Source organism: Varroa jacobsoni, unplaced genomic scaffold (genome assembly GCF_002532875.2).
Source record: "Varroa jacobsoni isolate VJ856 unplaced genomic scaffold, vjacob_1.0 contig03017, whole genome shotgun sequence".
Taxonomy (NCBI): domain Eukaryota; kingdom Metazoa; phylum Arthropoda; class Arachnida; order Mesostigmata; family Varroidae; genus Varroa; species Varroa jacobsoni.
The window spans coordinates 8,277-34,041 of record NW_019214925.1 but is presented as its reverse complement, the minus strand read 5'-3'; the positions used below and the strand labels follow the sequence as shown (position 1 = coordinate 34,041).

Below are 25,765 nucleotides of genomic sequence, written 5' to 3'. Positions count from 1 at the left end.
TGTCAGTCAAGAAAAATGCCATATTGAAAAAAATTAGGACCCCCTACTTAATTTAAGCAGGCGTAATTGTTGCTATAGACTAAGGTCCAGTGATCGAATGGTAGAGCTTTAGAATGATCTAGAGTACTCGGTGTGATACGTATAACAAGATCGAACGGTCCAGCGGGACCTTAGACGTTAGCAGGCGCTACCATTAATTATTGCCATTAATTAACTTTCAGGACCGGCAAGGTCATGTTAATTCTTGACAGTATTGCGGTTAATAAGAGCTCGCTTACGCAATTGATCGCCAACATATGTCACTCTCCGCTTGATATTTTTATACAACCGCATAAAAACCCCTATAAATATGACTGTTCGTATTTTCAACGACCTTCGCATGACGATATTAGGGAATCAAATTTGTCCTGATCTACAGAAGCGAGCTTTCCCCAATGACACGGTACATAGATCGTCGACGATAGGCAGAACGAGCACTATAAGGGTACGTGAGTAATGCTGATGGCCTGATAGACCGCGTGCGCCTAGAAGGTCAATCAGGCAAGCAACAATAGATAATAACATCAAGTAAATGGTAATAAAGAATTAAATTAAGTGAACAGCAACAGCTAGCGTTTTAATGCACATATTGTTTTAGGCAGAGACGGGTAAAAACCGGTAAAAGTCGAGGGTTGATATAATTTATTACATTACACTAATTTTAGTAATTTATTAAATTGTGCAAATTAATCGGTAAATTTTTGCGCATGAACAACTTTATAGTAATAAACGAAACAGCGGACAATGATCGCTTTCCGTTAATTTAAGTTACATTCGATTAACGATTTGCGCTGATGGCCAATGAACTTATTTATTCTCGATAACGTTTTCTAATTAAACCCTTCCTTTTACTCTCAATGTTTAAGACAGCTTTCAATAAGAACACACTGTTATTAACTGTGAGATCGTTGCTATATATCCATGATTAGTAGCCGTATATAAGGCGGCGCATCTGCACATATGAAGCTCAATATGGCACGATGGAACATGTGGAAGTGTTCCACTAAACCCTACTCATAAGAATTCCTAAAAAGTCTCAATAAGACTAACTTTATAAATTACAATAAACGTTTTCACTGATTAAGTCATAAACCAACGTAAAACTGTTTCTCGCTTCTGTATAGTTCGCCTCACCCATACATGTATGAGATAAATGTAATGAGGCCACGTTATATATAGGCAAACTTTTTTCGCCTCATCAATGTCGGTGGCGGAGCGACACCTTCTAATTAAAAAGCTGAACTTTTGGGTCAGCGTCTTCCTGGATAGAATCCAGCCTACTGTTGGGCGGAATTGCATAGCCCCCAATGAGGCATTTCGCTATCTTGAAATCTATTTCGGCGATCTTATCCTCAGCCGTGGGCCGTACCAGTGCAAAAATATGACTCTTGTCATCTTGCTGTAACTTGTATTTCGCCTCTAGCTGGCGACGAGCCCTCAATTGTCGATGAGCTTGATAAACGTTTTCAAGCTGGGGCGGACTTAGGTGGATCATTGATGCCGACCTTTTACGAACGGGATAACCTGAAATCAGTAAAACCTATATCGTTGTCAACAAGCTTTTCAAAGTAGATTTGTTCACGGAAGTTCATTGTGCGGCATCGGGATATCGCAAGTAAACAAATCAACATCCGGGAGCTTCCAAGTATTTCCGTTTCACTAGAGAATACGGTAGTGTTAGATTAGAAGACAAGTTAAAAACTAATTTACCAATTTACAACTGCCTATCGTGTCAATTGCCTCATTACGTGGGTTATGAAAAAAACCATAATGGATATAAACAATTATTTTGAACGGATTAAGTAACCTTTGTGCACGTCCAGCGCGGGGCTGACTTTATCAACGGATGACTTACTTTCTAAGGTATAATGTATACCGAAGTCGCTTAGTGATCGAACTTCACGACGCGCAGCAGCCGCCTGTCGCTCGAAATCAGGTTCAGCATCTAATTGAGCAGGAGATGTGTCCTGGTCTGAGTTCGGCGCGTTTGCCTGTGAAGATGTATGAAGAAGATGCGATGTAGCTTCAAGTCGCATTTCAAACTGAGGGTCGGTTACTTGTTGTCTATCCTTTACACAACACAGGTAGTCGTCTGGCGTATCGACATTAATTGAGCTGAGCCTCTCAGCGCGCAGTGCGAGCAAATCTTTAATCATCGTATAGTTGTCAAGCCTGATCCTATGTACAACAGACGCATGTGAACAAATCCCCTCAAAGTCTGCAGCCCATACGCATGTGCACACGGGGCATCGTAGGCACAAAGGACGTCGCTTATAACGAACGGCTCTTCCGTTTCGACCCTGATTTACTTTCGGTGTTGATGTTTCTCGACCTGCCCAAATAAAGTATATCAATATGCTAGACCACGCCAATTGAAGTGTGGTATTTCATACATTAAGTAACCCTAATTAGATATAGTAAACAATCTCAAACATGTACCGATAAAAGCACAGGATAAATGAAAGATAATACCCGTGTCAACGCTAAAGCTGTTCTAATTTGGATTTTGAAGACCAAATACATCAACTAAATAAACAACAAGGTGTAAAATGATGTGTGAGTATAAATGTGACAGTTCGCGCAAATTTTAAAGTTCTTCCTGATAATTTACATATGTCATAATGTGGTAACATATGGACGTGAGAAGATTATGCACTCGTCGTTTTACCGCGTCTTTAAAAAAAAATGCATCAGCATAACGCCTCGTGTAACAAGACGCACTAACTACAATTAACTATCTCTCAGGTCGACGGATGTTCTTATCGCACAAATTTTTGCTTTGGCAGAAATTTGTCACAGGACAGCAAAAATAACATAATTGGACTTTTTGATTTACCTTTGCGTCGTACCCTCACGTCGACATGTGGGACACTCTTGCGGCGGCACAATTCAGGCGTATGATGATGGTCGAAACCAACCATTTCCGATCTTGAGTTGTAGTGTGCCGTCGGACGGATATGAGGATTGTGATGCGTTAGTTCGGCACGATCTGATACCATTTGTGGTTTGTTCCAGGGTTGACGTTCCTCTTGCCTTACATCGAAAAGCTCATCGAGGTCTACATGATGGACGTTGACTATATGTGAGTGTAGTCCATCCCAATCGGATGCTCTTACGCGGCGACATACTGGACATTCGAAACCGTCACGCAAGGTTCGTATACGATAGTTGCTTGCATCAGCCTTCGGAAGTCCAGACCGTGGTGTTGACATCGTCTTTCAATTTTTTGAGCCTTCCCTTATTTGAACAGGGATGCTGAATTCACACAGTCAACAAAAAGGTTCAGGTAAAAAGAGTAGAAAAATCTGAGATAACTTTTAACATTAGCTAAGCATATAATCGTAGCTTCAGTTAGGTCTATGTGTTCTTCAACGAGCTATTACGAATGAACCATCGCTTAACAATGGACTGCATAAGAATTTCGCATTAATAGCAAATAATTTGGTAAACACAGTTAATACAAACCGTATTTTTGCGCTAAAAATACACTGCTATCTGCTACGGTCCGGGCAAAATAGTTGTGGCCTATAGCCACCGTAAAGAGCACGGTTGTCTGCCAGCGTTGGCTTTACTGCAGGATATATTGCTCTCTATCCCGAATTCCCGATTACCATGCGAATGCCCAATTATTCAAAGCTATGTTTTGCTGAATCATCCTTTATAAGCCATAACCGTAGCTAGTTATTAACGTGAGTACGTTCTATAGAGAAATCAATGTAGTGCGTCAATCAAGTTGTTGCAACGCTGCTGGAGTCCATTGTCATGAACAGCCCACACCGTAAATTCTATTGGAACATAACTGCCGTCAAAACCAACGTCAGGTTACGCCGCCAGTATTCAATTAGGTAAAGGCATACATCACGTACTTCGCGTTTTAGATGTTTTCTAGCTTACCGGTATTGCGTAGTACGGGCGTAGCGAAACGAAAGGCGCATTCAAGTAGAACAATACAAAAATGTACTTATACAATAGTTAAGCTCACTAAGTTCTGTAACTATGAGCACAAAGCATTGCCAATATGAACGCACAAAAACATATGGAAGATGAAATTGGACAATATATTAGACTAAAATACCATGCGCGTACGGGCAGCGCACCACTGAGACCCTTCACGCCAGCCACGGAATATCAGCACCGCGACGATCGATCGTTTATAGCAGACATCACTACCGCCATCTTCTTTACTGTGGCTGACGCTGTTACCCTTGTGACACGTGACCGTTCAAATGATCGCGTATGATTGCCGAAAATTTTCATTGTAGTAGCGGGCCAAGTTCAACCGTGAAGTCGAAGTACGCGCCAAAGACCACAATGACCTGTTTAATTGACTAAATACCTTTGGGTTGAATACACAACTCTATAAGTTTCCTCTTTATCTATCACTCCTGCGGTGCATTCGAGTCTTTCAAAAGATAACCCATCTGGTATTGTAGATGCCAAATGACACATTCATTTACGCCATGGTAGATCATTTACGCCACGTTCTAGTGATAACACTGTGTTGTGCTTGTATATCAAATTTATCATGTACTATAAAAGCAGGCAATTACTAACCAGTGAAGAAATACAATAGATTCTTGATATGTGTATTATCTGTCCTTTCTACTGATCCCGTAAGGCCTTCCAGCTTCAATATACGAAAAGCGAATAGTATCTATGCGCCTTCGGTCTGCAATATTTATCGGCTATTGTCAACTACAGCAGCGGTCAACCTTTTGTAATCTGAAAAATGACTTAAAAAAATGTCGAAGATTTTAAGCGTGCCGTAGCGTTGAAGCCGAACAGGAAAACAACTACATAGAAATATATTGAAGTTGAACGTGAAAGGGACCGGGCCAAAGATAGGTTAGGTTAGGTTAGATAGTTTTCTAAAAATAGATAGAAAAATCAGATAGAAAAATCTGAGGAAAGACGGAAATACCGATACATTTTCTGATTGTGTTTTTCTTTAGATACATATCTTATACGCACAACATCTAACTTACGTGGACACTACGCACGAGCCATATAAGACGGGGCCCTAAAACAATTGTCAGTAGTAAAAAAAAACTCTTATCTAACTTGCAGTCAAATCCCCTGGGTCAATCAAAGCATTTCCCCGTCTATAAATACATAAGCTGATAGTAAAAATATTTGGAAATGTTAAAAAACTTATGATAAAAAGCATTCCTGTATACGAGAACTTTACAGAAGGGTATGCTTTCCAAGAGTAATTTTGGCAACATTGAATTAATGGAAGTTCCCTGTGTCGTGCAATCTGTCATGCACGAGTATATACTCCAGTAAGTCAACTAGATGCTGATATCGAATAATCTTCATATTGAATTGAACTTTAAATCTATAGGACCAAATAGTATCACTTTGAACTGAATAGTTATCTTTGGAGTGGACTGGTTATATATTTATCACCTCTCCTTACAAAGTAACCTATAAAGGAACGTACCTTTGGAGGTAATATTATTACAAAGCCGCTGAGAACGTTTTGCAAATGACAAACACTAAAATAAAAGGCATAACGCATCGTACAGGCATGTTACTATCGACTGTTTTATTCCCCATCTGATAGGAACAATTATTTCCTGTTTAACAATACTGAGCTGTACGCACATTGTACTGTACTTTGAAGCTCTACTATCTATTTACAAAATGTAACAGTCACCCATACTTTAGATTGCTTGACGTCATCCCTACAGGAAGATTTTCTATGAAATTTGTATTGCACTAAAACGATTTTGAGGGTTTCTTTTGCTGTTTTAATTTGTGCATATTTTTTAAACATCCTGACTGAAATAACTATGTTTAAGAATCAATGGTCTTCAAATGAAGATAAGGATTTCTGAAACAAACATCTGAACAGTCCATATGGAGTCACAATGAAGGGCGTATTACAGTAAACATCCTAGGACATGTAGTACAATATTCTGATTCTAGCGACCTTCTTTTGTCAGGAACAGTTATTGCTGTGTGCGCCACTCCTGACCCAGGATAACGAACAAAAAGCTATATAGATATTGAATACCTGGTAATTATCATTTTTAGAGGAATAAAACATTTATCAAATGTTTTATTCCTCTAACGACCTTTAGCTCTAATGATAGCCTTGGCATCCAGCAAAAACAGAATTACAGTCGATTTTTTGCATTAAACGTTGTTCTTCGCTCATTGGCCCAAATAAGGTGGAGACCATTGTAAACCTTTGATTCCAAAGACAGTTATCCCGTTGGCGACACGACGACTCTCGCGCAGCTGCCAGAGCTCGAGATCGCTCGTACCGGACTACTTCCCCTAAAACGAAGAAACACGTCAGCGTAAACATTGCAGTATCAAAGCTATTTTCTTAATTATCTCCCGGTTCTTGCTTCAATTAAAATGAATAGGATCATTTGCTACCGCCCATGTCTATTATCTATTCTGTAAAGTTTCGTAAGTGACAACACGATTAACCTGCATATGAATATCATTGGAAAGCACACATAAACATGCGGATATTGCTCAGACATGATAGAGTAATTCTGCAAATTAATGCTAGTCTCAGATCTCCAATTAAAACAAATAGTACAGATGGTTGTATGAACAACTCCCACGAGATGGCGCCTATGAATTTTATATGAAAGCAACGATGTATGGATGTCTCAACTGTTTCACCTCTGGCCTTGAATTGATTACCTGCACTTTATTGCCGGATTCGCCATGTTTTATTACATATCAGTTGCTTTTGTTGGTGCTTTCTTTTCTACCGATTGCATCTTACTATTTGAATGATCACCTGTCTACAAATATGTCAGGGGCAGTGATTGAAGTTCACACATTGAGATAAACAGTCAGATTAACTTATATTTTCTGTTTGGTGTTAGGCCGATTTATTGTTCGACCACTTTTCACAGGAAACAATTAAATGAACCGAGCAAACAGGCTCGATGGAGATGGTTAACTGCCTAGCCAAAGGTAAATAAATCATATCCACTTTACTATAATCAATGTATCCATACTTAGACTACGAACGTTTTTGACTAATGTAACAAATGCCAACCTAACTTAAAGAATTCCATCTCCTAATGCTGGCTACGGTAGGGGGCAAGAATTGTTAGGCTAATACTATCATTACGGGAAGGCGTCGCTTGTTTTTTACAATTTTCTTGATTTCTCGCTTTCTCAGTTAGAGGTTTAGTCGGCCAAGCCACTTGAACACCAGACAGATGATTGAAGTAACCCTACCGATAAGCTCATTGATTCCCTGCAAACCGAACTGCTTCGTAAGCGAGTATTGTGTTGGCCAATAATGACGGCCTTCAACGAAGAATTGCGGGAGATGTGCAGCTACCCGGGACCAGCCAGCCATCATTGAGTTTGCCGCAGCAGTTACAGCGTTGGTCGTCCCCTAAGGAAAACAACGTGACTTGTTAAAGAAAAAAACATCTGCAGCAACTCCATATGACGCTGGACATAACTGATGAATAGCTCAGATGTATGAATAGAAATAAAATCAAAACTATGTCGCAGGGACAAATGAAGACATCTTCTTCCGGCTGCAAATTCTGCGAGACCGTATGTTTAGTCTAAAGTATAGAGTGTCCGTAGCATTTAGAAAAGAAAGTTACAGTTGTGAACGTTACAACTCGAGTCATAGTAAAGTATTTGATAAACAACAAAAAAAAATTAATCTTGCATTCAACTTCGAAACATCTTAAAGATGGAAACATTTCTTGGTATCAATCAATACTATCGACTAGATGTTATATCGATCTAGCAGAATATGGCCGTACACATCTGAGACCCGTTCGTTTAGAAGAGAATTATGCACAACTGTAAAAATACGTTAGCGTAACACCGATAATCGTAAAAGGCTGAACGTGAAAAAAACACCAATCTCTTACTGCAACGGACAATGAACGTGAACAAAAAAAAATGCTGATTCGACGTATAAAACAAGTACAAAAATAACTGGTCAATTTTTCAGCTCTGATTAAATTTTTTTTTCCAAATCGGGAGCTTACCGTAGCCGTCGCACCGTTTTGTAGCGGTGTCTGTCTTTTTACGATACGCGTAGATCGAAGATTGATTGGGTCGTTTGTGTATTGCGCGTATTCTCGAACGCGCTTGATATCCAGGACCTTCTGGCTAAAAGCACAACCCAAGGCACCTAAAAAAGCGATAACGAGTGCGACCCTTATGCACAGCAGATTCATTTCACTAACAAAGCTTCTTATCTCTTACGAAGTACTCCGTTGTTTGGAGAATGCCTCCTTTGGCCGCCCTGATCGAATGTAACGATTGCGCCGAATAGCAATCCTCTTTCTGTAGGGGAGTCCACAAAATGGCGCCGGCAAAAAGACTACAACATCAAAACATATGGAAGCACGCACACAAATCAAAGAATGTCATGGTGTAATGCTAATAGTGTTAATCCAGAACGAGCGGAACGCATTGAGGTTTCGTATTGTAGTGCGTGTATTTCAGTACGCGCACTACAATACCCAGTATTTCAAACGAGACGTGCGTTCACAATTGCGAGCAACGCTGTTGTTAATTGTTTTTATTTCCATATAAAACCTTGTAGTAATTTAATTGCTAGAGACTATGAATGCGTAAAGCCTTCTACAGCGAGCGTTCATCAGTAATTCACCAACGACCTATTATTATACGATTATGGTTAGGTGCTGTTTGTAGTTCAAATAGATTGTCCATTATAGATGTTTTTATTGTGCTTTTTTTTACTGCCTTTTTTTAAATATAAAAACTATTTGATCCTTTTGCGAGGAATCTTTTTAAGCGTTCCGACTAAAGCTATCTTTTTATACCTATGCGTAGGTTTTTTTTAGTCCAAATTTCATGCTAACTTCACCAATGATTGTCAAATAATCATCATAGATATTAAACGAGAGATGCTTGACGCACAACGCGTGAAAGCCGATGGCATCTCCATCAAAAGCTTTTACGTTTAGTTATCAGACCCAGATTTGTAGTTTTATAGATGACGGGCAGTGCGAAATTTACCTGGCAAAATGTACGTACTATTATATATATACAAACCTACTTTTTGCTTGTGGTCAAAGGGCCTTAAGAGTCGTTTATGAGGTATCGGTATGGGTGTCTCTTATCACTTTCCATTTATACTCACTGAGTTCATGCAAACAATAAAAACAGTCTTTTTTTTATGAACTGGTAAAGCATCATTATAATGGAAGTTTATGAAAACTACTCTGTCTCCCAGTGTTCGACTTTCCCGTTAATAGATAATACTCATACAAAGAGTACATCTTTCTATTCATGGTATTAATGGATCTGATACAACCTTTCATGTCATCTACTTTCTTCTATTTTGATCTACAATAATTTTGTCTAAAAAAATATATGTATACATAAGCTTTTAGAGGAAAACCGCATTGGCCAGACCATCCGCAACGTTGCAGATAAAAGCTTGTTGAGGAATTTCCGCTCTAACTTTAAATGTCAATGAAACTTCCTAATCAAAAGTACAGTTTGTACTTTGGCATGCCATCTATAGAAATAAAAAAGTTAACGGAAAAACAAATCGATATGTAAGAGTCGAGTGCTCTAATCCCTTCCCGCCCTGAGAGCTGTTCTATCATGACCGCCCAGGCGCAGCGGCAAACGTCCTTACATGAGGCACTGTAGGTTACTTAATTACCGTCCCTACTACATTTCTTTTTTCTACTTTTTCTACTTTCTACTTTTTGCAGCCCATCACTCTGATTTGCATTTTAAGCTTCACAGTTTTACCGGCTTGTATCATACAAGCCAACCGAGAACCCCTTTTCCTTCGTGCGTTCTATTTTTCACCTCGTACCATTTCTGATGAACAGCTGCTTCACTCTTCCGGATCATGTTTTATGCACTCGTGGTCAGCAATCATGATTGCGATCGCCTGTCAACTTTATTAAGCCCTATTGTATAACGGCGTGGTAGGATGGCTGTCTTTGTAATGAATTCATGCCACTTAACAGAAAGGTAGATAAGTGGGGTACGGCCCAGCTATGGGAACCATTTCACAAAGGTTTGATGATTCTACCTAGAAGCTGATAAGGCGCAGCGTAACTTATCTATCGGCTCATAACACAAATAGATACGGACCTTACTAATATACTATATAACCTAAGGTACTTGCGCTAATGATTATGTGGGCAAAGTTCCGATTCTTCTGCATAGTTGCAAGATGATTAAATAGTTGCACACAAAATAGCTCATTATTGATTGACTGCTTAGATTGGCTGAAGCAAAATCAATTCTGTAACGGAGAACATAGACATAGTAGTACATTCGTATAGAATAACTGCTGCCATTTCAATTGCGTTAGTATTATAGAGTGAATTATTTAGAAACTAACAGGAGATATTGGGCTAATTTTTACATTTGAAAGCCTAAACATACTTTATATTGTCAAATAGAAGTGATCTTGACTTCTGAACCTCCGGATACTTGATAATAACGTTACCCGTAGATCAATGACGTCGTACGTATTATTATGTGTCCTCGTTAAATATATTGGAATCATTGTATCGTATATTCCTTAATCATATTGAGAGCAATAGCTGGTGTCACCAATGATGCAGCTGTTTACTTGCCCACTAACAGCAGCAATTGAAATAGCCTAGAATCATGACTTAAATCTCCTTCGTTGCCCAATAATGATCCATGCGATGAAGGGACCGATATATGTGGTAATCACAGGCTGATGATTCCTAGCGGATTCTATCAGTCACACGAGTTTCTTCTCTTATATTATGGGCGACACTTTTTCTCCAAGCGTGGACATTTTTCATCTAATGTAGTTTTACGTGCCTCCTAGTTACTTTCTTTTGATCGCTCAATCAAAACTATTGTATATTATTTTCCATCAAAAAATCGTAATTCCGACGCTAACGATGGAAATGGTTTTCCTCTTCGCCCGATCATTTTTGTGACTCCAATAATAGATGGATTAAAGCTTTTTCCGACCGAAGAACGGAACAGAGGTGTCTGTAAGACACTTCTATTCGACAGAGCTGAGTGAAACTAAGTGAGCTGAAAACAGATGGGTATAGTAAACATGTGAAACAACTGATGTTTGATTGGCGGTGGTTTAAGAAGCGCGAGGCTTTTTTCCTCTTGGTTCTGGCCGTAAAGTGGCAGGAGTCATCGGAGCCGCAGTAAGCTGATTCAGCACAATCAGGATATATCTCATAAATCGTAGACACACGGAAACTGCGTATTGTAGTTGTAAACATTTTATTATGTCTGATGAGTAATTATATAATGAATAATCCACAGGATTGTGTTAGTAAATCATCTACCAAATTCGACTGCTTAAACTAATCGCAGTAGATAAAATAGAAAACCGATAAGAAGTATGTCGTTCGTAACTAGGGTACTGCTGATTATATTAACAAAAAAATGTGGGCATGCTCAATCGTTACGACTTCGAGAATAACTTCTGCAGGTAGTTGAAGAAAAATGAGATAATTCGATTGAAGCTAATACGTGAATATTCTAGAAAATCAAATGTGTTACAACTCATACAGGCTCAGACATATCTCTACAGCTTTTGAAAAGTCTAGTCAGACAAAACAAATCGTTCATGATTTACTGCCAGGGATGAACATCATGACTTTTTTTTACAAGGAAGGCATAGTTAATTACGCTCAACCACATCCAATTTACAATCGACTTTTGTGTTTAAGTCTGTAGAAAGTTTGAAGATCGGTAATTAACAACAGCATTGACCTGACTTGGTGGTATCATTCGGGATTGATCTAGCCAAATACTCAGACTTGAAAGAAATGTTAAGGAAATGAAAGGGAGATATCACGACGCTCTACTGCCATTAACAATACTCGAACCCTCAAACTGGCAATACCTAGCTTAGCAGATAGGCAAAGCCTACTAGAGCCTCAAGCTAATTTAAGTTTTCCTCTAATGTTAGTCTGTGATTTTTTCTGAAACATTTTCCTTAAAAACATCTAGAAAGTATAAAAATCAGTTGGCCGGATGAGTTGGATACTTGAACTTTCAGTGTTTTAAAACATAGATGAGAATTGACGAGCTTATTCGCCATTTTAGTATGATCAAACAGAGTCTTTGCACTGCTGTTCTAGAGGTCCGTAGGTGCGCAAAACTAAAAGGAGATTTTCGACTTGGTTAGGTGGAAAAAGCCTGAAGGCTCTTGTTCAATTCGCACTTTTTAAATGTCTATATGTAACAATCATTGCGTTGATTCTGCGTCCATCTATGATACATAAGTAGGGCCTAACTTTAACTCGATTGTAACCCTTACTTAACTTTTTTAGTCCGACAATTCTGGGCCCAAGAAATGAATACTTCATATGGCAAGCAGTCCTTGCGATGGTGCAGAGGTAACGTGTTTGCCACCTAAACTTAGAAACACGTGGGATGGGGTAGATGAAAAAGCGGGCGTTTTGTGCTGGGGGCCAGCGGTCTGAAGCAAAGCTTAGCTAAAGCAGTAGCGGGCGCAGAAAGTCGAAATACTTATTTATGAAATATGGCAGTATTTCAAGTGAGCGTACATTAGTAACACAAAGTTATTAGTCACTTTACCCTACAGACTTCCAGCACAGATGTTGTTTCTTTCTCTCCAGCTGAACATTAAAAAAATTATTATAGGGTTTTTTTTCAAAAGGTAGCATTAATCGCTGTATGTTTTTTTAGTTTATCAATTTTTTTCTTATCTTTTACATAAATACGAACAGCTGAGGTTGTGGGCTAAAAATTTAGAAAAACAGGTCTAACCCTTTTTCATTTGACGACAAATAAATTTAGGAAAACGATTTGGTCATTATATGCACTTGAATCTAGCTATATCTTTGATACGTGATTAATACTTCAGCCATATTCTCTTCGCATCGACAATAAGCCAATCAAAGCAGAGTTTTTTTTACAAGTTCACTGACGCCACAATCTTCTATTTGAACTTTACAACTAATCACAGGACAACGCTTCCATGGCTAAATGCTGGATCTACTTTCACATACTATGAGAAAAACATAGCTGTGTATGAAGTACAGTCTGAACATCCTACGTGTCGGTTAAATTACCTACCTTTTTAGTAAAATACCATCCACGTGCAACGCTGAAGGAAGTTAATCCCAGCTTTTGATGCTTCACGAATGAAAACGGTTTTTTTTCTAGCGCTATCTACTGAGCTTGTTTATATTCCAATGCAGCTCTGTTCAGATCAACTGCGACACGACTGTTTTCAAATACTGATAGTTGTGTCTAGAGTAGCTAAACACTTGGTCCTCCTTTTTATTAGCGTGTGCGCTTTTCTAGACTCGGCAGCTACTTTCGCCAAAGGGCCGTTCCGACCAGTTGGATGATTCTCCTCGAACCGTTTCATCAATCCTGCAAAAACCCCAACAGTTAGCTTGAGGTGCCCAAAATGAGGCAGCTACCCTCGCATTACAGATGCCCGCCTCAAACTACCGAGGTGGCGGAGCGACGGCTCTCAACAGTATCCGAACACACCAAAAAGCGCCGACAATAACCTGAAATCTGCGCTCATCAATCAAATAAAGAGGTCTTAATTTTTCCAAAGAATAATAAATAATATATAAATAATAAAGAGGTAATATATACAATTCAAGCCTTTGCCATCAGATATATGGCGTGAAACAAGTTCAGATCAAGACCGCCTCAAACAATTCTTTATATAACACTAATCGGGGTTTCACTATTCTTAATTCGTTGTCGAATAACTCATATTTACCTCAACGAATCGTGAAGCTTCATCTCTCCAGCGGGCCCACCTTTGCCGGCTAATGGACTGTTGGCAAGCGAGTCTTTGGGCCGAAATCTGTCTCGTAAAGAAGTGCACAAGCTTACCCATAGTGCTATCACAGCTTCGTTGATTTGTTATGTAGTGAAAAACAAATATAAACTTCAGTCTAATATTTAGCCAGAACACCCTACTCATATTCCTGTTTGACTATCGAACACTTCAGTTGTTTCCTTAAAAATTCAATGATTGCTAAGAGTCAAGCTTATATAATCAGTACGTAATTGCTCATCTACTAACAATGGATCCGCCGCCTATGTCAACCCTCTTCGTTCTAGAATATATAAAAATGAACAAGCACCAGTGTTTGTCAACCATTTTAATATAGTGGATTTAACTTTTTTTTGCATATTCTTCAAGTCAATGCAGCGCCCTGATTCTAATTTACTTTTGACGATTATTAGTAAATAAGCAGATTGAAAATATCATATTTTTTGCATACAGCATATGACATCAATTTGAGTATTATCATTTTTGTGAAATACATATGTGGCTTTGTTAGATCGAAGCTATACGATATGGCATTAACAACCTGGTTTTTATTCATAACAATGCACCTCATCTTGTATGTCTATTTCATGATATACTTTCAGAGTACGATCGACGTAATACTGTTTGCTAAGTACGCTTTCTCAAATTCGTCGTGGACTGCAATCAGCCATCGGCTCGATCGATACTCGATCACACGCAAAACCCACTATATAGACATATCGTCGCCGACAAACGCTCGTTCCTCCGAGTTCGAAGAGTATGCAGAAGTCTCAAAATGACAAGTCAAATGACTTGTTACTTACTGTGACCTTGTGTTAAGGGTCCGCGTCACCAGCGTTGCAAAGAAAGGGGCGAGATCGCTCTTCTGGCATAGCCATTATTATATAAATAATCATATGCTTTTTGGCTTATAAAATCGAGTGATTAATATCGAATATTACTATATTTGCTTTCGCTGGTATTAAACTTAGAAAGTTGAAATATTTTCAAGTTCTATATGTCACTGAAAATTTTTTTGCACATTTTTGCTGGAACGCATTGAACTGGCTGTAATAGGAAGGCTGCTAGTGCGTCTCAGTTGATTTTTCTATTCACCTCTTTACACTTTGTGCACAAATCTAATCGCCTTGTGACTTACGATGATATTAAAATCAACAAAAAGTGCGCTTTTCAGTCAGCAGTGGAAGAAGTCGAGCTACGCGAGAAGGCGATAATTTCACCGATAAAATATATTTCTTTACGGCATGGATGTCTCGATATAACGACGATATTTCCTTTATGACACCGTTTTTCCATCACGTGTTTGCTGGAAAGCCTTGGAAAGACACGGATCTTCAGTTCCTCGCACATATCGCAAACCTCTGGGAAGGACAACCTTATCGGAATCGCGTAAGCATTTTAACGTAATTTAACTCAAAATATGATGATGGGAATTATGATGTTGACATCTAACATTGAAAAACGTCGATTAGGTGAGATCTCTGTCCGTTTCAGACAGTGTATGTAAATCATAACAAAAATGAATCAAACCAAACAAACGAATCGAACCCCACTATGCAATTTTATAACAACATGTACGTGTATTCGTGTAACTAATGTGCATACCTTCATTCTGCATCCATTAGGCTTTTAAGTTCAACATTCGCAAGAGGAACTACAAGCTACTATCGTTCGTAATGCTCGAGAGAATATTTAATGAGCATGGCTAATCTATCGGTAACGATAATTTTGCATAAACAACGATTTCCTTGAGTCGCTTTGTTACGATCGCATGCATTCGAAAGCTATTTCGTCCATTAATTTTATTCAACATGCTTAACATGTAATATACAACGTAACCTATACACGGTATGTCTGTGCAGATCTCATACAGTCAGCCTGTTTAGTTTAACTTACCCTTCCTTAGCTTCCTTCTAATTTTAGTTACTGTGCACTACAGCAAATGCTTAAAAGTTTGTTGTTTGATAAAGAAGTTCTACGGTTCTACACTACAGTAGCGTTGGCGCATGTAACAAACTATTACTACCAGTAGTAATATTTTGATCGATTATTTCACTTGTTTTTATGTGGCAGGCATGGTCTACAGCCGCATTGTGAATCTGAATTCTCTTTGTACAGATTAGATCACGCTAAGACGGACGCGAGTTTACCTCGTAAGCAGGGTTTTAATACTGGCATCATGCTCATGGATTTCGACAGAATAAGTAATCCCAAAGCATATAATGATCTTCTAACTAAAACAAAGCTGCGTCAGTTAACGGAAAAATAACTATTTTTAGGCATCCTCGGCCGCCAAGACTTCTTTACACTCCTTAGTAAGCTATTTGCGAGGTCACCTACATCACAGATTTGCTAAATATAAAGAAATCAGCTCTTAACAATAGCGCTCGCTGCTCTCGTCACTTTCACCAGCTTAGCTGCAGGTGATATAGAAAACATACTGAGGCTTTTGTTTTCAACATGTTTAAAACAGGCAATTTTATTGTAGTATTTTGTAGAAAATAAACATTAATAGAAAACAATCTTGAGAAAACTTAACGAGCATGTCATTTGCCTTCAACAAACTGGATTTTCGATGAATTGCTTACGTCCTTATTATAGTCCAGTCGTCAATTACTTCATAAGTACCTCAAGCTTTAGATACTCCAAGCTGGAAATTGATACGGTAAATATGTTTTTCTCATTTTACGCGAGCGTTTTTTTGAAAGTAGAATACCCTGAAATGTTTTACCTTCTTGACTGCTTTTGGAATTATTAATTGGACACAGGTTACAATCCTATGTTTAAAAAAGGGTGTTTGCGGCGTACCACAAATGCACGAGTCCAGTCAGGGTATTATACCATGACAGCGGAGGTCATATCGTCCCACCTGAGCCCACAACTGCATCAGGATTGTCCAATGAAGTATAGAAATTATCCCATGGTTTACAATATGTTGAATAAAGAACACCCGTACATTATGCTAACTGCTGAATTCAACGAACTCCAAAAGAACTCGGTCATATTAAACGATGCTTGACCTCCAAGGACGATGTCAAGCTAATCAAAGTTTGTTACGTGCTATTCAACCGGATACAATGCACTGCAACTCATAATGGGATATTGCGTATGGAATACCACTCAAATGCAGCCTTCATCTTCTGCTGTTCAAAACCTGTCGGCAAGCCGAATACATAAATATAATGAGAGCTGTAAGTAGCATAAACATGCATATTTCATGATAAGCGTGTGTCTGTCTATTACCCCTTTCTGATTAATTTTATTAAACAAGGACCGGAAACCTTCTTGGGTGAGGCCATTTGGTCCTCAACATACGTGTATCCTAATCCTGTCTATGCCTGCTGATTATAATAGTTGACAGTTTGCGCCCACCGTGAACCTACAGTACATATATTCTTAGACTTTGTTTAGAACAGAAATAGAATGTTGTTTTGACTTAGAATAGAAAATACCTAAGATAACCAGTTGTTGATATCTGGTCATCGTCTCATTTCATTGAGAACATTATCTCGACTGCGCCAGGCAAAAATTTATCTTCTCCTCATTTCTGTCTTCAGAAAAAATAATATAACTTAAGTTTCATTCTAGGAAAACAGTATGCGACCAAACACTGCTCCGATCGTCACCACTGACAAATTATATTTCTTTAAACACTTTAAAGAGGTTACCAGGCTTTATGTATCTCAAACCTTAATCGTATAGGTCCTGGATCTCCAAGGATGACTGTATTGCTCATTTTTGTCGAAAGTCAATTTCACGAGCTACATATCTGACTGTTTAAATAACCATAATTTAATTTTGGAATCGTTCGTAATGATTAACTTGAGCAAGCAGCTGTTTCTTACATCTGACTGACCGTATTTTACAAAGACAACGGTAATAAGGTTATACACTGTCTGCATATTACAATCGTTGTGTACAGCTTCATATAGAAAATCTGCGATCGACATAAGCAGAAAAATGCAGATCCCGGCCAATTTATATGGCGGACACTTAAAATATGTTTGCACACATTAACTTTTAAGTACCATATGTTAGATATTTTTCAATTCCTCATGTTCGTAATATTCCTAAAATGTACAAAGCAATTTCATGTAATGTTTCGATTTGATTGCAAGCTGGCTATGTGTCAGTCTAAAAGGTTTTACAACCTATAATAATGCCACAGTCTCCTGTGAAGGGCGTGACTAAATATTGCGCTCATTTCATAGGAAACAAAGTCGATCTTACTGATTAAATTACATTCCTTTTTGTGCGGTAAATTAATTTGCTGTTTCAATCCATCCACCTTTTCTTTCCACATAAGGACGTACATAATATTATGGTTTATAGATTACCACTGTATTTTTTTTTGAGCCGACTGTCCCATATTACTTTTTGGATAATTTTCCTCCAGTTTTTTAGGGCTCTTTTACGGATTCGTTCGCGACGTTTCCGTCTGTCCTCGGTTTGTCTTTCGTACCACGCGGCTTCTAAAATCTCCTGATGCTCCACGCAAACAACGAACCTGAAAGAAGATGATGCCAGCTTAAAAGAACGCCAAGTTCTACTTCTTAAATATATGTATATAAAGCTAAGAAAACTCAAGCAGCTACAGGCATGTTCCAGGATGTGACCAAAGCCGAAGGGGTGAGAGAGAAAAAGAGATACAGTTTTTAACCGAAATTATTTAACGACTGTTTAATATACATTTGTAAAGGCTCATTGGCTGAACGTAGGATCCGTATAATTATATCTAATAACAACTTATTAAGCCAATGTAGCAACTAAGGTAAAAGAAAATTTTATTATATTATTAACTCTGCATGCATTTTCACTAATCTACATTTACATTTTAGCCTTTTGATCTAATTGGTCATACTATATACCGCTTCGAGTACAAATAGTAGTTAGATTAAGGCACACTCACCCTTCAATAACAGGATGGCAGCCACGGGCTACGCCTTCAAAGCCAACAACTGCTGGCACGCAGTCGATACCGAGTTCGTCAGCGATTCTATTTAAGCCAGGTAGCTTCAAGTGTACAGTACCCACAGGCAACATGTCATCATGGAATAACTCTACGTTACCAAACGCATTACGTGGTACCTTGCCATCTTTAGCGACCGGGGGCGTGTACGGTTCCGTTTGCCATTCACCGAATACCTCGAGTGGCAAATCTTTAATCATAACTTCGTTTCGTCGATCCCATTTGGGCCGAGCTTTTACCACGTTATAGGCTATTTCTCCTTCTTTTACTTGTCGCCCATGGCGATGCCACGTATCCTTTGACCGAAGCAGTTTAACACACTCGCGACGGTAGACAGGTTCCTTATTTACATAGCCAAGTATTTCAGCGTCACGCGGATATATGGCTTCAAATTTGAGTAGATGCCTTGCAAGAACGTATTTAGGATGGTTTTTGTACTCGGAAATAAATTTGGGTAGACCCCGCTTTTCTTGAAGGTTCGCGACCTCTTTTTGCTCCTCGATGTGATCTTCTGTATCATCTGCAGGTGCGTAATATGCCAGCGTCTTCTCCAAAAAGGCACTTTTAGGCCGCAATTTAGCTCCTTTACTTAGCCAGTTGTTGTGGTATTTAGGTGTTAGGTCCATCATGGCATTTTTGGCGTCGATACTAACAACATAGAGTACAGGCTGATCTAAATGAGCTCCCATTTCTTGAGGATCCTCTATGATCCGGTGCTCCTCAGTATCCATCGGTCTCCAACATCGTCGGTCACCAACGTACACCTCTGCAAAATAATCCAGTACACCTAAGGGTTCTCCGAGTAAATCCGTCTTTGATGTAAATTCAGCCTAAATTAGAAAGCAGTTTCAAATAACAGATGAAGATATTATGTACACATTACTATGAGCCCATGCATAAAGGAACCTCAAATATTAATTGCCAATTGTACAATGTAAGAATCATCTGAAATATATGCTCCTATGTGCCACGTTCTTTAATTCCAGTATCCAGATAGGATCAATGCATGATACATTGAAAATATTTACTAATCTATTCGATCGTAGACGTAGTAAAAATAGCTTCAAAAACGATAGGAACTAAACCTGTAGAACAGTTGGGCTTGTAGTAACTATTTCAATGAAATTATATATTCATTGCACTTCATGTACGTACTATTTCTCCATTCTTTCTCCTGAGGAGTGCAGGCTTATGTGTCATGGGCCGGTGCGAAAAACACAAACGTGTAGGGACGCCCATGGATCGCATTATCAAGACAATTCCAAGAAGATACACGACATTGCAGCTAGTCATTCGGTTCATGATTAAGACACGCAATTTTTCCTTAAGCGATTTGATCGAGAACGATTCTCCATCACCGGTAGGTTCTGTTAGCTCAAATGCTCTGCTACAGAATAGCAAGAGACTCTTCACAAAGTGGCTGTCAGCTCCACTAGCTGGTAGAGGTGATTGCAGAACAAGGTCTGCTGGCATACGGGATAGAGCCAAGGCTCTCAATGTATCATCTTGAATAATGGAATTGATATACCTCTGATATGCTAATAAGCAAAGCAAGTGAGTGTTGTGACCAAGATTTTGAACCACTTTGCGTCGGCGGTTAATAAGCCGCATCATTCTTTGTTCCATGTCAAGCCGCTTGGCATCTGGAATGAAATCATCGTTTTTTAGGATAACTGTCACGTTGTCTGGACGTTGGTAGTTTGGATCTCGAGCAGAGGCATTGTCTACAACTTCCCAATCGCCTTCATCTTCCTCATCGCACGATGAAGACTCATGACCATTTGCTTGAGTCCTTGGCTGTTGTTTTTTCTTTTTTGTCGCGGACTTTTTGTCAGGCGGTTTCCTGTGCTTAAGCTTACCGCTTGGCTCACTGCCCAACCCATTCTTCTCTTTAGAGTTTCCCGCAACCGAAGATAATAATTTTGCCTTGTCGCTTTTAGAAAACACTTTGTTCAGCTTTACCCCAGCGTTGGTATGTTCATCGTCGTCATCACTAGTATCGCTCATTTCAGCAACTTCTTCATGTTCCTTAAGCATTCTCATAATAAGAGCACGGTGAGCTTCCTCGCTTTTCGTGTCTTCGGTACATATCTTAGATGGGTCCGACATTTGTGGGATCTTCTGACCATGAGCGGATTCATACAGATCATCTTCACTTCCATCCATTTGGCGAGCGAGATGCAGAAGACGTTGTTCGTGCTCCAGTGAGGCTACTCCAAATGGGCCAGGCGATGCGTTTTTTGTAACATTACTGACAAGCGCAATCTCTTTATATTGATTTGGCCTTCGAGGCTTCGTAAAAACCTTTTTGAGCTGGGAAGATTTTTTAGACTGTTTAGATCCTTGCTTTTTTTTTATTTTCGGGTCTGCTTCGGCACTAGAACCAGACGCCTCTGACTTCAATCTGCCAAGCTCTTTCTCGTGAGAGTGTTTTAGTCGTTTCTTTTCACGGAAAGCATAGTCTTCGTCGAAGTCGTCAGGTAGGCTGCCATCTGAAGTGTACTCCTGTGACTCCTTACGTTGACGTAGCTGTCGCTTTTTTGATGTAGTAGGGAGTTCAGAAGGAACGTACAATGCGGCCGTGTTCTTTTTTTTGGTCGTTTTCGACTTGTCTGCACTACCGGGCTTGCCGGGTTCTTCTTGCGATAACTTTTTGTTTGCATTCTTATTTCGAATGGGGAGCTCGCCTTCAGTTGTATCCCGAGTTCGGGGTACCCGATTTGTGGGTTTTTCGCCTGATTGCACTGACTTCTCTTCTTTTTCTGGGGCAACCCATTTTGATTGATGACGAGCTTTTTTTGGTGGACTTTCTGTCTTTGGAGGGCCTTCACGTCTCTTTGCATTTCGCCCATTTATTTCCGGAGTGATCACGACTTCGCCGTCGCTTTTCACTTCATTCCTTTTCTTACCGCGACCCCCTAAAAGGAGTAAGAAATTTATTTTAATTTAGGTTATCATTTTCATGATACTTTCCTGCTGTATCCTTAGGGTAAACTGGAAATAAGCGAAATTATTATGTTGAAACTAATTATTAACGAAAACAGTATCGCAGCCAAATGTTTCACAGTGTGAATCCAGCTTTGTGTTTAGCATAACTGTCTGTTTACGTGAAAACATTGTTCGCGTATTACTTTTAGAAAAGGACTAATAATATTAACTAAACCTGTTTTAAATGTTAGTCTATGTGTATGATATATAATACGGTCAAAGCACACTTTGTTTTGAGCATTCTGTCCAGATTTTTTGCCTCATGATTTCAGTGCACCGATTGAAGCTATAGATACAGATAATTTTCCCCCATATACACGCAGCATAAAAACGTACAAACTAATTCAAGAAAATTATTTTGTACGTCTTTTCATAGAAAGGTAAGGAACGCTGTAAAGATGAACTAACATCAGCATAGATGTTTGATAACAAAGATAATTTTTCACTTATAATTTTAACTTTGTTAGATAAAAACCGATGGCATGGTTTACATAGATCGATGTTCAATATGAAATGGTAGGCTGTAAACATTGCAGAGTTTTATCGTTTGTATTGAACGTACTTTATTATTATTTATATTATTCTTCCCGAAATCTAAATAGAACTTTATTAAGCGAACAAAAACTATTGCTGTGTAATTGACTCTGCCCATTTTACGCATCTTTCTTGCAGTCACAATTAGTGGTTACACTCACGTCGCATCACGTATTAGAATTCATCACAGGATAATTGGAATTTTTCACTGGAGTTCAGCCGAGTTTTTTCAGACCAGCGCTAGGCTGGGCAACGTGACAATAATGAATTGGATATTTAAATTTGAGCATGACTATGCCCCGCGGAAGATACCATGGTAAAGCAGTTAGAAACGCAAAGTATACGTTCGCACACCCTAAAGACCTATTTAAAAGCGCTATTCACACCGCAAAATTTCTATATATAAGAATTTTGTCAATATCGGATAAACAATATCGGATCAACTCAGCGAGTCACAGATATTTATATCTGTACATGCCATAAGTCTACGCCCAAAAGATCTTACCTATTTTAGCTGCTGTTGCTCGAGGTTTACTCGTTCGAGACGAGGCCAGCAACGAGTTTTCGCCTTTTTTAGGACCTGCTGTAGTTGCAGCCATGAGATTTCTGCAGCAAACTGCTTTTGGCTCACAGGTTCTTTGTTTTCTTCCACAAGTATTCCTTAAGGTCGGCTATTTTTTGTAAAGTTGTTGATCTTTTCAGCTTGTACATGATGATGACAGGATCGATTCTCGAACCTACGCAGAAGCATAATAATGAAGCGGCCTTTATTTTGAGGGAACACTCAGTGTCAGTGGTCAAGCTCTCTACAGTGCACACTATCTCACTTGGCGACACCTCGAAGATTATGAACGCTAGCAAGTGAAGCCGGGAGCAGAAAGCATAGCCAGCGGGCACGCGGCTGTACCTGCTCGACTAAAATGAGCGAATGTCCAATGTTTATATTAACCGTATGGCGGGAAAATTAAAGAAAGAACAGCTGTTGTAGTCGATAGAGAATCGCCGATAGTGAGTTTAAGCCTATATATTGCTACGTTCATTCATAATGATTCGGGGCCATTTACTTTTAAATTATTAATTGTTTTTATAAAAAAAGATATTGTTCGGTGTCAAGAATAGGTAGTCGTCTTTGTGCTCGTTCATTAAACAATATCTTTCTAAGACACAAACGTTAAGCTATACTTGACATCAGTAGGTATGAAACTAACAACGACGTTAACTGCCACCAATCAATTACAATATTATTATCATTCTCACAATATAAGTGTTTATACATTATCCACACAAAGCCTGCATATGAAACAAAAGAGGTAAACAATACAGTTCTTTCCACCTACTACTAAATGTTCAATTAAGGAGTACAACTACTAAATAATTACTCAGTCGAGCGGAATTTATACGCCTTGATCGCATTACCAGATAAGAAAAATGCAATGACCATTGACAAATTTGATCCTTTAAGATATGCCAATGTTCACAAAAGGTACTTTATCACAGAGCATAGCAGTTTATGGCAACTCTGGCGTAATAAAAATAAATAGTAATTCTTTAAAAAAATACAATATAATCCACCATAGTTTAATCTATTTCTTGATTCAATAGATCATCGCTGCTTGATTTCCGTACAGGAATAGAGTTACGTATTGCAGCAATCTTCTGTTCACATCTGGATTGGGTTCTAAAAATACACATATTTAGAAATTACGAACCTCGTTCTCGAAAGCCAACCTGTCTATCCTAAAGTTTGTCTGATTACTGAGTTTAAAATTCTACTATAAATAATTATCCACGGCTAATAGTAATGGTGATACGGAGCGTAATACATTTGTCGGCTGTGTTGTTTAGTTAACTGAACTGCCTAGATGCGCTACGGATGCACAGACGGAACAGTTTTTTTTAGAAACAACCCTAGATGTGTGACCTACAAACACGACAGTACAATGCCTTAGTTCAGATGACATGTAGACACAACTATATATCCTTACTAGGTTCAGTTACGTTTACACACCAGCTAATATTTTTATATTCCGAATTAGCCATATTTGTCACTCTTTTTTATATATGACGAAAATACAGAAACTCATATAGTAGTACTCCATGTAGTCCTTAGGGTGCTCATGTTATACAGCTTAATGTAATAAGTTTTAAAAATGGCTTTTGCTTTCAATTGTCCCTAGAAAACGTAGCTCTGTGGCAGGTAAAGCAGAAGTAGGAAACTAACGTTGTGATTTAGGTTCGAACCCGCACAAAGACAGACAGACAGACAAACGGGACTTCGTTTCGTGCTGGCAGGAGCCAGCTGTCTCTCTGTCTGATGGAGCTATGCCTAACGACGATACCGGACGTAAAACTCGAAACATAGAGGCGACGACCTAATTAGTTTATTTCCTTCCAATTCGATAGTTGTCCAAATAGAAATATTTAGACGATCTGAGTGGCCTCTTCTCTTAAAATCCAGTCAGAAAAAATCTAGCAAGCCGAATCGCGTCGAATTTCTTAGATACATGCGTGTCTAAAACAATGGAATTTTAAAAGTGCTCATTTGTGCAACTATCACTCCTGTATTCAAGAAAAAAATGAAAAGAATCTTTAGTCTAGTGTGAAATATCTCTGATAAATATAAACGTTTAATACCAATCTGTTTGAAGTAGGTTTTTAGTTGACATTCTTAAAACCATCTTTTAAGTAAAACTACAAGTGATGACTTGAGTGCTTTCAAATTTCCGTATAATCGATTAATTGTTAGCCCCGTAGACATTTTACGAATTTCTACTAGCTTAGTAAGTATCGCTAGCGATTTGAGTATATTATACAATGCCTGTTTTATGTACAAAACACCTTCTCTATCAAAAGTGTTCTGCTCGCAATAAGAAGTGTACTATGCAACGAATCTGATTTACAATAAAAAGGGCTAATAAATTTTATTTAGCTACCAGTTTCCTGAATAGACTATTCGCTACAGCTTCGTAGCTCAATATTCAGCGGCTCATCGCATCTGTTAAGATGTTCTGCAATTAGTTACTTCCGGAGATTGCCACTACTCGTCTATTCCTAATAATTTTGAATAAAAAATATTCCTAATAATTTTGAATCAATCACCACCAGGGTTTATGCAACCTATGGGACTAAGTTAGTTACTTCAATGTTCTCACTTTGGAAATGGCTTTTGGCTGTGCTCTAAACATCCTAGTTAGTACAACACTTGATATTTCGTTGCCTCTTAATCGATACTTGAGCAGTTGCAACGTGAACCACATCCGTGTGGGTTATTTATTGTCATTCTCAATGAAGCTCGCAATTAGTGGCTTCATCGTCGAAATTTAGCCATGTTAGGGTGATTTCCTGAACCGGTCTCTATCCACTAAGGATGAAGGTTACAGTATTCTTATTGGACAGCTCGTCTGGTAGTAGCTCATTAGAGACTTACTGATTCAAAGATGTTTTTTTTTACTTAT

General features: G+C 38.8%; 3 protein-coding genes and 2 long non-coding RNA genes across 6 annotated transcripts; 2 read left to right on the top strand and 3 right to left on the bottom strand.

The window, feature by feature from the left end:
• Positions 1-664: 664 nt before the first annotated feature.
• Positions 665-4,347, bottom strand: LOC111272688 (uncharacterized). Of its 2 annotated transcripts, none has more exons than XM_022854271.2 (4): positions 4,115-4,347; positions 2,876-3,294; positions 1,895-2,371; positions 665-1,563 (listed from the first exon to the last, which is right to left on the bottom strand). In XM_022854271.2, the coding sequence occupies exons 2-4, from the start codon at positions 3,249-3,251 to the stop codon at positions 1,265-1,267; spliced, it is 1,152 nt and encodes a 383-aa protein (XP_022710006.1). In that variant the 5' UTR covers positions 3,252-3,294; positions 4,115-4,347; the 3' UTR covers positions 665-1,264. The 2 variants fall into 2 exon arrangements, with proteins under 2 accessions (XP_022710006.1, XP_022710005.1); XM_022854270.2 differs by having other exon boundaries at positions 3,934-4,342.
• Positions 3,106-17,808, top strand: LOC111272692 (uncharacterized). The gene is made up of 2 exons (XR_015315806.1): positions 3,106-3,192; positions 14,422-17,808. It is a non-coding gene; the product is annotated as an uncharacterized LOC111272692 (long non-coding RNA).
• Positions 3,238-7,315, top strand: LOC147751828 (uncharacterized). The gene is made up of 3 exons (XR_015315807.1): positions 3,238-3,325; positions 6,894-6,984; positions 7,196-7,315. It is a non-coding gene; the product is annotated as an uncharacterized LOC147751828 (long non-coding RNA).
• Positions 5,563-8,731, bottom strand: LOC111272690 (uncharacterized). The gene is made up of 3 exons (XM_022854273.2): positions 8,034-8,731; positions 7,255-7,417; positions 5,563-6,324 (listed from the first exon to the last, which is right to left on the bottom strand). The coding sequence occupies exons 1-3, from the start codon at positions 8,223-8,225 to the stop codon at positions 6,128-6,130; spliced, it is 552 nt and encodes a 183-aa protein (XP_022710008.1). The 5' UTR covers positions 8,226-8,731; the 3' UTR covers positions 5,563-6,127.
• Positions 17,428-24,236, bottom strand: Xpc (DNA repair protein complementing XP-C cells homolog). The gene is made up of 5 exons (XM_022854269.2): positions 24,020-24,236; positions 22,816-23,047; positions 19,944-21,706; positions 18,729-19,618; positions 17,428-18,326 (listed from the first exon to the last, which is right to left on the bottom strand). Exons 2-5 carry the CDS (start codon positions 22,907-22,909, stop codon positions 18,146-18,148), a joined length of 2,928 nt encoding a protein of 975 aa, XP_022710004.1. The 5' UTR covers positions 22,910-23,047; positions 24,020-24,236; the 3' UTR covers positions 17,428-18,145.
• Positions 24,237-25,765: the final 1,529 nt, after the last annotated feature.